Source organism: Notechis scutatus, chromosome 2 (genome assembly GCF_049901735.1).
Source record: "Notechis scutatus isolate UNSWTSFEM ecotype Mainland chromosome 2, rNotScu1.2, whole genome shotgun sequence".
In the NCBI taxonomy this organism is placed as follows: domain Eukaryota; kingdom Metazoa; phylum Chordata; class Lepidosauria; order Squamata; family Elapidae; genus Notechis; species Notechis scutatus.
Window position 1 is genome coordinate 118,525,131 of NC_142010.1, and position 12,821 is coordinate 118,537,951.

The following is a 12,821-nucleotide window of genomic DNA, read 5'->3' on the forward strand; positions in this document are numbered from 1 at the left end:
AACCAGCTACTTCCAATAAGAAAAAAAAAGGCTCTGGTAAGATGCTTCAGTTCTTTTTATTGATTTGTGCAGGATAACCATAATCCCTGGGACTGGGTCATTGTACAACACTGCAAATTGAACATTTTGCTGTGGCAGCAAGTGAGGAATTCCAGATGAAATCCAGGGCTGCCGCCTTCTGTGTTGTGTTTTTCTTTGTAATTGCTTGGAGATGGATTGTTTAAAAAATTCAGGTCGTTCTATGGAGGAATGCCAGAAGTATCTTTGGTCCTTCAATTATAGCAGACGGTCACACTGTGGCCAGAGAAACCATGACAGGGCGTTCATAGCCCTTTGCATTAAAGCAATTCGGCTGATATTTACAAAAAAATAATCATATTTACATGCTGGAGTAACAGCGATCCAACCACAATCTAATTGTGCTTTGGGCAGCACTGTTCAATGGTCATGTGGAATATCATACTAAATCTATCCTTGCCCAACAACAACAACCCCCACCCCATCCCCAGTCACTTTAATTCCAAGATGCCCAGCAAACTCAGAGAATAGCAAAACATCTGGGGATTTTAGGTTAGGAAATGTTGCTCTCAGCCACAATTAAACCCAGCAGAAAACAAGCTGATGTCTTGCAAGTTTTTTGGGGACTATAATACCTGTAATCACTGGTCATGCTGATTGAGTTTGGGTTCTGTAGTCCAAAATGACTAAAACTATCAGTTTGGCTATTCTTGGTTTAATGTGGTGACAATAAATCTACCACACATATATTATTCTTAAATATGTCTTGCAAGGAGTTTGAAATCTCTAGTTTCCATTGAGCTATGACAGCGCTAGCCATAGTTTGATACAAAGACCATAATTTATTTTGAAAACTAATTGACCAAACAGAAGCTCAAGTTTCCAAACACCATGTGGCCTTTGGTGGTGGAGGCTTAGGAGGGGGATTATAGGTAAGATGAAGGCCCTTTGTAGCTTATTACAATCACCCAAAATCACAGTTTAATATGATGGTCAAACAGGACCAATGAAATGCCTGAGGAAAAGTTAGAACAATAATGTTTGTAACAAGGAAAAATGCCCCTTGCAATAGTCAAGTGGTACCAGCCACATTTCTCTGTCTCCCTGAATGGAAATACAGCAAATATACTTCACAGGCAAGATACAACAATGGCATTGCCCCCCCCCCCCCAATCTCAATTCCATGTTGCAGGCCAAGCTACGCTCCAGAAGCAACATCCGCCTTATTTTCCCCCTCTTGTTCTATGAACATAAACTGATTGCTGACTTTGTTAGTTCACTATTTACAGCCAAATTCCAAATATCTTTGGACATTAGTGACAATCATATGTCAAGCTTAAATTAGCTGTATCATTTGTTAACACAATCCTTGGGATTGTTAAGGACACCTAGAACAAATTAATTGTGTTCAAATGTTGAAGCTTGCCAACTCTTAAGACGGGACTAACATATCTCACACATTAGGGTCTCCTGAAAAAATGGAAGGGATATAGGAGGACAAGCTTTAAGTTACTCTATATGGACTCATAAAATGGAGGAAAGAGGTAGATGGCCTACTTTGATAGTGCTCCCTTGAAATAATTTCATTTAAACTAGCATCTTGCAAGGCTTTTATGCACAATATGGTTCCATAATGCCCTTAAGACAGGTATGTTTTTTTTAAACCTAGACCTATATTTTGAAAACCAAAAATGAAAAAAGGCTACTTTTATTATTGCTAATACTGGACCTGGTTGAAGAAGATCAGAGCAGTTCATAAGTTGCTGTAAAAGTGTACTTGCTAGCAATCAAGTTCATATTCCTAAGAATTTATCTTTGAAGGGAAGCTTAGCTTTCAAACATTTACAGAACTTCTTTCATCTTCTTGCAACCATTTCCAAAAGCCAAATCAACCCATTTAGCAAACGGCGGCAGAACACAAAAATCCAAACATTAAGGGAGGGTAACGTCCACATACCCCCATAAAGGGATTTCCCGGCGAGATAAAATATAACAGATAACAGACAAATCCTAGACACAGAAATTAAACAATTTAAAAGCAGGAATAAAAATATACATGCTTCTTTGGAAAGATGGTGAGCGTAAAGCATTTTCAGAACCCATTAGAAAATAAGATAAAATTGGGTTTTGCACAAAAGCTACCAGCAGAGTGAAGAGAGACCATTTTGAAAAATGAAATTGGCTGGCGGCATGGAAATTCCTCTTTCCTCCAGAGCGAACAATGCTCAGTCACAGGGGCTCAGTTCAGATTGAGCCAGTTGATCTGGGCTGCCAACAGTTATATACCATTGACAGTTAGCCATGTAACAAACACCTTTAAGCAGCTGGTGGGTTCCCACATTTCTTCAGAGTGCGGAGACTTTCACTCCTCTTCTTCTCCTGCTGGTATCTGTTTAATCTGTCGGCTGTGAAGGGCTTGCTGGGCACCTTCTGCTGCCTGATTGAACCTAGTGTCTAATGCGCTACGGAGGTCATTGACTTTCACATCCGGGACGGGGTTAAGTCCAAATATTACACCTCCCACCTCTTCTTCCAGATCTCGCCTTTTGCGGCGCAGGTCCAGGTCCGCTTGAAGCTTGAGGTCTCTGTTGGGTTTGGCCTTTTCATAATCCCTGGACTCAGGCTTAACTATGTCTGCCTGTAAGATATGGTCACTGTCAGCTTCATGCAAGCTCTCTGGAATCCTTTGCTCTCTCTTTGAATCATGCCCTTGATCGTTGGCATTACTCAGCTGTGGATGATGTGCTCCAGTGGCCATCCTCTCTTTAATCTTGGCCCTCTGGCCCTGTAAACTGTCAACCTGGTCCAAAGGTAAGCTCTGTCTTTCCTTACCTTTCACAGTTTCTCGGACCTCCAATTTCCCTGGTATGTTATCAGCAATCTTTGGTTTAAGTGGAATGTCTGGATCATGGAAGTCTTTTTTGACCTCCTTGTCAAGGGACTCACTGTCAGAAGCTCTACGAGGAATCTTTCCCTCAGCACCATGGATGTTGGGTACCTCTAGAATGTCTCTTTGACTTTCAGCCCTTTTCACAGCCTCCTTTCTTTTCTCAACATTGTCTGCCACTTGAATCTCCTGCCGTTTCAAATCTTCAGCCTTGGCTTGCTTCTCCTGGTGGGGTCCATCAGGCCTAGCTATCTGTGAATCACTCCTGACTGGCTCCAACTCCTCTTTGTGGTTTGCATTAGCTTGGTGTTGTACAATTTTCTCATCATCGTTTATTTGAGCCATTAGATTTTTAGCAGGAATTTCATTTAATTTGTTTTGTATAGGCTTTAAGTCTCCTGGACTAGTGTCCTGCTGTCTTTTAATTTCATCAGGATTTTGGGGCTGTTTCTCAGGCAGATGACCCAGGTTATCGCTTGGAATATTCTTTGGAGCATTTTCAATTTGGTTGTCAAGGTGATCTCTCTCTTTACTCTTGGTCAAAGACAGACCATGTTCTGGCTGGAGTTCTACTGCAAAGAGAAGTGGAGGGCTCTCAGTTACTGTATATGCAATTTAGCAAACTAGAAAACTCACCAATTAAACAGTTTACCCAGAGACCTTTGGCAAGTCACTTAGTACCCCCTTCCCACTACATCTGACTACCAAAGTTACTGCATTAATTGTGAAATTATAAATAAATAAATGCTGTCTTAAGCTGTACCTTCTGTTTTATGGTTTATAATCTTCCCATAGCTTTGAAACAAGTGCTGAGGTGCATGGAGATTTCTTCAAACTCTAATATCATTTCCCTTCTACTTCACTAACTCCCCAACTCCTAGCAAATATGTATATATGCTAGCATGTTCAGATCATGAAGGCAGGCTGCTTTCTTAAGCTTCCAGAATTAGGATAGCTTTTAACCTACTGCTTGGAGAGGACACTGGAGAAAGGACATTTCCCTGAGCAGATTTTATAACAGCTCCACGAGCCATTTTCTAAATACTTCTTTAGGGTGGGGGGTGGGGTGATTACCTTGCTTTGGCTTTTCCTCGCTTCCGTCCTCTTGCCTTTGCTGGTGGATCTCTTTGTGTTGCTCCTCAATCACTGCTAACAATTTTGCCTGCTGATCTAAGAGTTGCTTTTGCTGAACCTGCTGTTCCTTTATCACTTGCAACAGGGCGGCATGGTCTAGCTGCTTCTCCTCATCTCCTGGAGGGGAGGAAGAAACTGAGGCTAGAAGGAATCTATGCATGTGGTCTACGGAACATCTCCAAGGAGAAAATCAGGAAGGCCCTTGTGCCTATTATGGCCTCTGCCATATTTGCATATATAATACTCTGTGCTTCTTTAATCTAGAGGTAACACACATTCATTCTTAAGCGTGGGCCTCAAGAAGTCTGATTTTCCAATCACCACCTAGAAAGGCTTTGCCAGGAAAGGATAATTATTATTATGGCATTCCTGAATTGTCTTGCAAACCTTCTTAATTTACAGCATGAAGATCAACAAGATGCTGTGCAAATAAGCAGAAAAGGAACTCTTGTCCCAAAGGGAAATCAAGTAATAATCCCAGCAAACTGCACATCCTGGCATGATGCAAAGTAAAAACTGGCAAAGTGGGAATTTAAAAATAAACGGTTTCTCACAGTCACATAGTCAAAAGAACTGAAAGAAATACGCCTTTAAAGTAAAACATTCATATATGGTTACACAGACACCCACATCTATAGAGGCATGGGGATCCCTACATATATTTCATTATTACAGTAGGGCATCATTTTTTTCTTTTTGTTATTTTATCATTGTACTTTTTACTAGCTGTCCTGATTTATTAAACAAGTAAGCAAATTTAGGGAAAGAAATGGACTTAAAAGGAGCAATCCTGCCCTCCCAAACAGTCTTTCCTGTTCCACTTGGGTATTATTTAGATCAATTTTACATTCTTACATAATATGGTCACTGCTGTTTCATAGGAGGCCAGTGGGAACATATATCAATAACCTAAGCAGCTTTCTATAGCAGCTTTCCTCCAAATTGGTGTCTTCTGTGAGTTAGGATTGCAGCTCCCAGAATTCCCACTAACCACGATGAAAGGGGAGAATCATCCTGGAAGCTGGAAGAGTATGAATCCTGCCTTAGGCACAAAACCAGCTGGATGACCTTGGGCCAGTCCCTCTCTCACAGCCTTAGGAAGACTAAGGCAACCCACTTCCCAAGAAAACTACATGGAGTTTTCCATGTGTGGCATAAATCAAAACTGTCTTGAAGGCAAAATGTCTATGGAGATATTCAATTATTCAGGTCATGGGGGTCCTAAAGGTGGTGCCCCCCACCCAAAAGTAGAATGGACTTTCTTGGTTTTTTTTCCCTTTGAAAACTTTTTGCTTCTCATCCAAGAAGCTTCTTTGGTTTTAACTGGTGGGGAATGGAAGGATTTGTATTCTTGAGGGTTGGTTGTGAGCACTCTGAGGCTCCTTGAGGCCATTTGGGGGGTTCATCTGTATCCTGAGTCCCCTGAATCAGAGAGCAAACAGGTGTGGGACCTTCTTGGGACTGCTGAAAAGACTGCATTGAAACAGGAAATAGGTGGTATCTTGAAGGCAAGGAAAAACACAAAAGGCTAGGAATTCTAGGAACTACAACTCCAGCATATCTGGAGATCAATTTGGGGGAAATCTGCCCCCTTGCTTTCATCAAGCTCTCACATTTTTTAAATGCAGCTTTATCTCTTTACTACAGGGACATATGCTGCTTTTTCAATCTTTCTTTTCTCCTCAGAGTTCACAACCATTTCATTCTTAGCATACATACTCCATGCATAAAACATAATGCATCCAAGAGTTCTTACAACCCACTGGAAGAGTCCTGGTTGTTACCTACACTGAACTAAATAGGAAATGCTTATTTTAGAATACAAGTGCTCCATTGAACATCATAGGCATTACTTAGTTCAGAACAATTTCGGGCCCCACAACACAGTTCAGAAAGAACTATTCTTTTCCAGAACAAGCAAACGTATTTTGGAACAACCAGTTATACATCAGCAAGCTGGCGATCTCTTGCTAGCAACTTATAAACACATTAAATGTTATCAAGACAACGGGGAAGAAATTAATGTAAAGTTAATTGCCAGCAGAGGTACAGATTAGAGAAAAGGGATGTAAGGTAATAATCAGTTTGTCTTAGCATTAACCCCATTGGCAAACAGTCTAGGGAAATCAGAATATTTTGACTGGCACGGGGACAAAATCATTTTCATATGCCTGGAGGATTTCTGAACAAAACGTATTGTGTTCAAAACACAAGAGAACTGGCAAGACCCAAACTATTTTTAGGAAATCTACCGCTATGGCCTTTTCAGTCATATATAAAACAAGAATTTGAGGATGTATAACAGGAGCCTGCTTTGAGGTTATGTTTTAAGTTGTCAGACTGGCATTTTGACTGAAAAAGGAAGAGTTTCTGAAGCCCAACAGCTCTCCTAACACTGTCGACTTTTGAAGAGTTGTGGGAAAAGAAAGAAGGAAAAAAAGAAGAGAGTTGAGGCTGCTCTGTTTTAAAATATTGCCTATTCAGATGCACCCCCAATATAATCGCATCTCTTCCTAGGAACCGGGGATCCCAGGTTGAGAAGGCTCTTCCTTCACAGCTGTAGTTTTAAATGGAACGTGGCTCCATTACAAGCAAATGGCTCTACGAGACCTGCTAATCTGCCCTTCACCAAAATGACAGGATTGCATTGCTCCGGTGCTTGTAGCCTCAGATTACACGTTCTGAGATTATCTGAAGACAAGATTGCCTGGCCTTGCAGTCCAGCCTTTATCTTAGGATCGCACAGTACAATTAAAGAATTTGGCCTATCCATGTACAGCATAACATCCACACACCAAAGGCTGCCAAGGAAGCAGATGGTAACCTCTGTGTGTGTGTGTGTGTGCGCGCGCACACACACACACACACACACACATGCATATGTATACACATCTGCTCTGTGGAAGAAAGACAATGCTTACCCTCAAGCTTGTTCTCGGACTTCTCTTCTGCATTACGAAGCTCTCTCTGCTCTGTTTGGGCTGGACCAAACTTCTCTGAAGAAACTATCTCTTTTTTATCATCTGAAAAGAAGAAATGGACAGATATTTCCTGGAGGGAGCAAAGAAAATGACAGATGTTCTCTGTCCCTGCCCCCCCTCCATTCCCTTTGCAGCTTCCATCCAACTTGATTGCCCAAGAAAAAGTCATAAAAAATATTTTAACAGCATTATAGCCTGCTGGCAAGAAACCACTGCTAACTGCCTAAGGCTATTAAAATGCAAGCCCCAGCCCTGGAGAGCTATGCAGTGGGACACCTATGCAATGAGGCACCTGTCGAGATCTGGCTCTGAATCCCCAATGACCAGAATGGTGTAGCACCTGATGCTTAGCAAAGAAGTGAAGAACTGCACAAGAGCCAAGGCACAGGATCTAACATGGCCAATAATTCAGTGCACCCCTTTCCCCAAGCAATGACTGAAACGGCTCTTCAGTGGTACCCCCACACAAAGTACAATTGTGATTTTAGGTCAGGGCAAGTAGGAACTTGGGAATTCATCAGTATAAGATTTTACATTTCCTCTTACACATAAGTATTTTTTTTTTAAAGTGCAAGCGAAGCAATTCATAATTATTTTGCTTGGGATAAAAAAAAAATCCACATTTTTTTAAAAAAATTGCAGAAGTAGACTTCTTTCTTTCAGGGAAAGCTAGGATGTGACCGTGTGGGAGAAAACACTGGCACAAGGTGGACATTGTAAATAAAAAGACAGAAGCCTTGTGGCAAAGAAAGAGCTGTGAACAAGGCAGGTCCATTCAATAGGAATTTTGAAAAATTCCTGAAAAGCCCAGCTCAGACTTTAGCAGTTTAGGCTGGGTGTGGCTTTAGTTGTCTCTACAGTTCTTCCAGGTGTTTTATGGCACAAATCAATTTCTGCAATAATTTCATGTCAAGCATATAAATGCAAAATCTCAGAAGACCAAGTGATACATGAAACTTCCCTGGAACCAAAAGAAGGAGAGAAAAGTACATGTGCTTCATTTTCCTTCTCCTTGGATTTTACTTTCTTTGCCTCGTTCAACTACTTGCAAATTGGCACCATTCTTCCCACCCACGAGAGGCCTTGGTCCCTCTTCTTATTCTGCTTTTCTAGCTCACCATCTCTGTGAGGAGACTGATCGTCCTTGTGTGCAACCCCCTCTGGCGCTGGCTTGGGGTCTTTTACGGGCTGGTCTTCCAGCTTTTCCTGTCCATTCTCTTCATCGGCTTGTTTAGGAACCATTTTATGTTCTTCCTTCTCCACCACAGCATTGTTCTCTACCAGGACATCCTTGTCTTCTGGTGGCTGATTCTGTTCAGATTCCTCCCGGTCCTGACCCTCATCCACTGCTACCCCATCACGGGGTACTGGTGGCTCATGGCGATGGGCTTCTCCCACAGGTTGTGCAATGCCTATATGAAAAGAAACAAGAGATTCTCAATCAAGAATGGCATAGAAAGCAACGCGTTTGGTGAAGTACAATTCATGCATATTGATAAGGTGGTGTCTACAGTGCTCTCTGACCTAATAAATGGGAACTGAAAATCAGAACAAGTGGTGGATCTGTTGCTTCTCTGACTTCAATATTCCTAGCCTCTTTCCAGTTCCAATTCTACGCTACCTTGATCAGGCCGGTCCAGTTGTACCTCCTCCTTTGGCTTCTCCTTGTCTTCTCTCTTAGGCATATCCATGGGAACTTTGATCTGTGGCTGTTCCACCTCTTCTTTCTCATTTGCCAATTTGGGCCTGTCACGGTTATCAGCCACTTCTTGAACTGCAGGGTCTTGATCTGAAAAGCATGGTTAGAAATGATTAAGGAAACAGATTTCCCATCCTTTTTTCCTCCCCATTCTCACTTGTGGCTATATCTCCTGCTGTTTAAGGTTTTTAATAAAGTGTAGCTGTCATGGAAAACAGATTGTTAGTTTGATAGTATCAGTTATGCTTGGGAAGAAGCAACCTTCCCTTTTACCCAGTGCCATCTTCCCCATCTATACACCACCATGCCGCCATTTTCCTCCACAAGGAAAAGGAGAAATATGAGTGTGAGTGCAAGAGATTCTTGCAAGAGTGAGCAAGTGTGAGTGCAAGATTCTTGTAAGAAGCGACACTAATCAAATTCTCTCTGTCTCAAACACATACATCATTCCATTTTATAGTAGAAGAGAGAAGTTAGGAAAAGTAACATCTCTCTGTATGTGTGCGTGTAGGGAAAAATTTTGAATTTCACCCAAGGGTGAAATTCAAAATTTTTCCCTACCGCCTCTGTGGGCGTGGCTTGGTATAATAGTAATAGCAACCAGGGGCGGTTGGGGTGATTTTTTTACCGATTCAAATCGTCCCTACCACCTCTCCTGAGGTGGGCCGAGGTGGTTGAATTTCAACGCTGATACACACACATGTATGCACGCACAAATAATTGTGCTGGGTTGTTAGAACAAACAAAATGCTGCAGTTTGGGATGAGTGGACGCTAGATGGCAGCATTGCTCTTCCTCGTGTTTACATGCTATGCATGACAAGCAGTGTGAAGATGCTAGGCATGGCCAAGGGAAGTTACCTGCTGGAATTAGCCAACCTAAAAGAAACGTACTAAGGAGTTGGTTTACAACAGACGCGAAAGAGATAGAGAGCAAAGAGAAATTCCCAGAAGGGAGAAGAAAACCAAGGAAGAAAGGCAGAGTGAAGAAAGGAGCAGCTGAAGGCTGTCTGGGACCTGTTTATTCAGGCCTCTTGCTGTAGGAATTGCCAGCATCTCTCCCTGCTTGCAGATACAGGCAGAGCTCTCTGCTAAATCCAGAATTAACAGGAGGCAGGGCGTCACAGAAGAGGCTTCAGGCTTTCCCAATTATGCCTCCAGTTTAAAATCCTGACGCTGCTCTCTGCAGGAAAGCAGCCTGAAGCAAGGAGGAAGAGTGACAGTCCTACTCCTGGGCTTTGAAACTCTGCAGGTGGATGGGGCAGAGCCTTCTCATCTCCAGCTGCTTTACTGACTTAAACGGTTAAGAATACACCCAACCTCTCCCCCATCCAAGCATAGCCGTAGAGGTTCACCTTGAAAGTTGTTGTTTTTTAAAGAGTGAATAAAGGAGAACACGAAGACTAAATCTTCCATTATCAGGGGCCTACATTGCAAAAGAACCTGAAGAGTTAGCTTTATTCCTCCCCCCCCCCCAAAAAAAAAAAAGCAGTGCAGTTCAGACTGTTCCCTCACTTCTGGCAGCTGAAGTCACGCCAAGCATTGCCTGCAGAGTTGAAGTCTGAAATAGTCATTCTCACACTTACGTGAACACCCTTCCCCACCCTGTCCCATTTTCATTTTCTGGCTCCTTGTGAACATTAACTTTGCCTCCACCCACACACCTTCCAAGTGGGGCAGATGATCTTCAGCAGGTACACGAGGCAGCCCATGGGTGCCAGGAACAGAACAGGGAGGGGGAGAAGGCAGGAGGGCTTGGCTTCCCGCAGCTGCCTCAGCATTGTCAGGGAGACCAAATGCAAGGGAAAGCAAAGCAGCCTGAAGAATTACAGCCAACGTCCTACTTCCAAGCCAAGTTGGCTCCGTGTTCCAGAGAGCTCTCGGGAAAGATGTGCTCCATTCAAGCTGCATCCTCCTCACTCCTCTCTCTTGTTCACAACTTAGTCTAAAAGAACACAGTCACTCCATTTTGGGAAGAGGGGAGCCCACCCTTCTCTAACCTGGGCTCTTGCTATGTCTCTGGATTTCAACTCCCAGAATTTTCAACAATGGCTTCCCTGACTGCAAAATTTTGAAATCCACATATCTGGAGGGAGCCCAGATTAGGGAAAGCTGGTTTAGTCATCAGAAGCTCAGATTAGCTAGAGACCAGTAGGCAACGAGGAGCAAATGAATGAGCAATCTCAAACTATAGCCCTATTTTTTTTTTTTTTTTGTTCCAAGGAACCTATCAGGGAACGAGGATGGGTAGAAGAAAACATTATCTAGAATACATATGATTAGCAACCTTTGGGTTACTAAAACTGTTTGAAAAAACATTGTCAGGGACCACAACTAAACTAGAACTCACCGTCCTTTGGAATCTGGCAAATTAGCAGGGCACAATTAAAACTACTTCAGATACTTTTTTGACACTTGCAAGTTAATAGAAATTGACTGACTTGCAAGTAACTATATTTGGACAATATGAATGTCTGGCAGCTGTAATATAAGAAAGATAACCAGTATTTCCAGAAATGCAAGAGGAAGCAAATACAAAACAAAGTCTGTAGCTACAACAATTGCAACAATTGCAAAAAAAATAAAAAAAATCCCCCAAACTCTTCTGCTGAAATTAGTGTGACTGGTTGTCCCTGGGTCCCAGAATATGTTGTGAATGTTGTGATTTCAATGGCATGTAATGTAGATCGAAGGGTGCGCGATGGCTCAGCGGTTAAAAATGCTGAGCTTGTCTGCTGGAAAGCTGATATTGCATGACAGGGCGAGCTCCACTATTTGCCCCAACTCTTGCCAACGTAGTGGTTCGAAAGCATGCAAATGCAAGTATGGTAGATAAATGGATACCACTTTGGTGGGAAGGTAACAGTGTTCCATACGCCTCGGCATATAGTCATGCTGGCCATATGATTATGGAAAATATCTTTGGACAACACTAGCTCCCTCGGCTAAGAAATGGAGATCAGCACCGCTCCCTAGACATGACTGGACAGAGATGACCTTTACCTTTATAATCAAGACTAGAAGTGGGCATTTTACGGCCCCTGGACACATCTGGCCCTTTGGCTGTCCCTGTTCGGCCCATTTGGATTGCTTTTATTCTGAAAGCGACTATTTTTTTTCTCAATTTATGTATGTAAATTCATAAATGAGATTCTTCAGAGAAAATATGGACAGAATCCTGTAGAGCTCTACTTAATGTCTTTAAACCTGGGAGCTCTTATGTGACAACATGAGGGTATAATACATTTTGTTTTAAGTATGAAATCACTGTATTTCCATTATCCTTGCTAGACAAGCTGCTGAGTTCTGTCTACACCGTTTAGGGACCATGCAGGAGTGGGCACCCTACAGCCCTTGGGCCACTTATGGAATATTTTTGCAGTTCCCAGAACTCAGCAACATCAGCTACAAAATGATAATTTTCAACAGGGCATGTCTATCTCTTTTACAATTTGCTGCATAGAGCAAACACGTTAAGTCACCGGGAATACCTGTCACGCTTATTTCCATAAGCCTCCCCAAACCCTAAAAAGAAAATAAAAACACCCTCAAATTTCATTTGCTTTGGTGAGGCAATCTGTCAGCATTCCAGCAAACCTCCATTCCAATCAGTAACTCCGAGACAAACATATCTCAAAAGTACCTTTATTAGAATAGCACCTGGTACATCTGTGGAATCCCGAATCTAAAAGTTTTCGGGCTTTCCACACATTCCCAAACTACAAATCTGTCCAAAAGTAAGATTCTTATTTCATCCTGTGCCATACTAATGACCTTGAACTAACTAAAGAATTTTATTTTGTCTAGAGCTACTTAATTAAAATCACTTCCCTCCCACTTTCTCATGCTATGAGGCAGGGTGGAATATGGCTTCCAAAGCTGACACAATCACTGTATGCCCCAATGGCGGTACCCAGCTTAAAAAGTTGCCCACATCTGGACTTGGGAAATAGAAAAAAAAGAAAAGAAAAAAGGATTGGGACAAATATTAATGGGCAATAAGACTGGCACTGCTTCGCATAAGATTGAAAAGTTGCTCTCTGACCTAAGAAGTCCAACCCAGAGGAAGAAGGCTAAACTACACATGAGATTGGGAGGGGGGA

At 42.3% G+C, this 12,821-nt stretch overlaps 1 protein-coding gene across 10 annotated transcripts in view; it reads right to left on the minus strand.

Moving 5' to 3' along the window:
- Nucleotides 1-37: 37 nt before the first annotated feature.
- Nucleotides 38-12,821, minus strand: part of SLC38A10 (solute carrier family 38 member 10) — an 80,715-nt gene continuing 67,931 nt past the window's right edge. For 6 of the 10 annotated variants that reach the window (XM_087955992.1, XM_087955998.1, XM_087955995.1 and 3 more), the window contains 5 exons: nt 8,642-8,809; nt 8,139-8,432; nt 6,961-7,062; nt 3,980-4,156; nt 38-3,477 (listed from right to left, as the gene is read on the minus strand). In XM_087955992.1, the coding sequence (XP_087812118.1) occupies nt 2,381-3,477; nt 3,980-4,156; nt 6,961-7,062; nt 8,139-8,432; nt 8,642-8,809 (1,838 nt within the window). In that variant the 3' untranslated portion in view covers nt 38-2,380. The remainder of the gene's footprint in view (nt 3,478-3,979; nt 4,157-6,960; nt 7,063-8,138; nt 8,433-8,641; nt 8,810-12,821) is intronic. The other 4 variants (XM_087955996.1, XM_026675758.2, XM_087955993.1 and 1 more) reach the window with 1 other exon arrangement.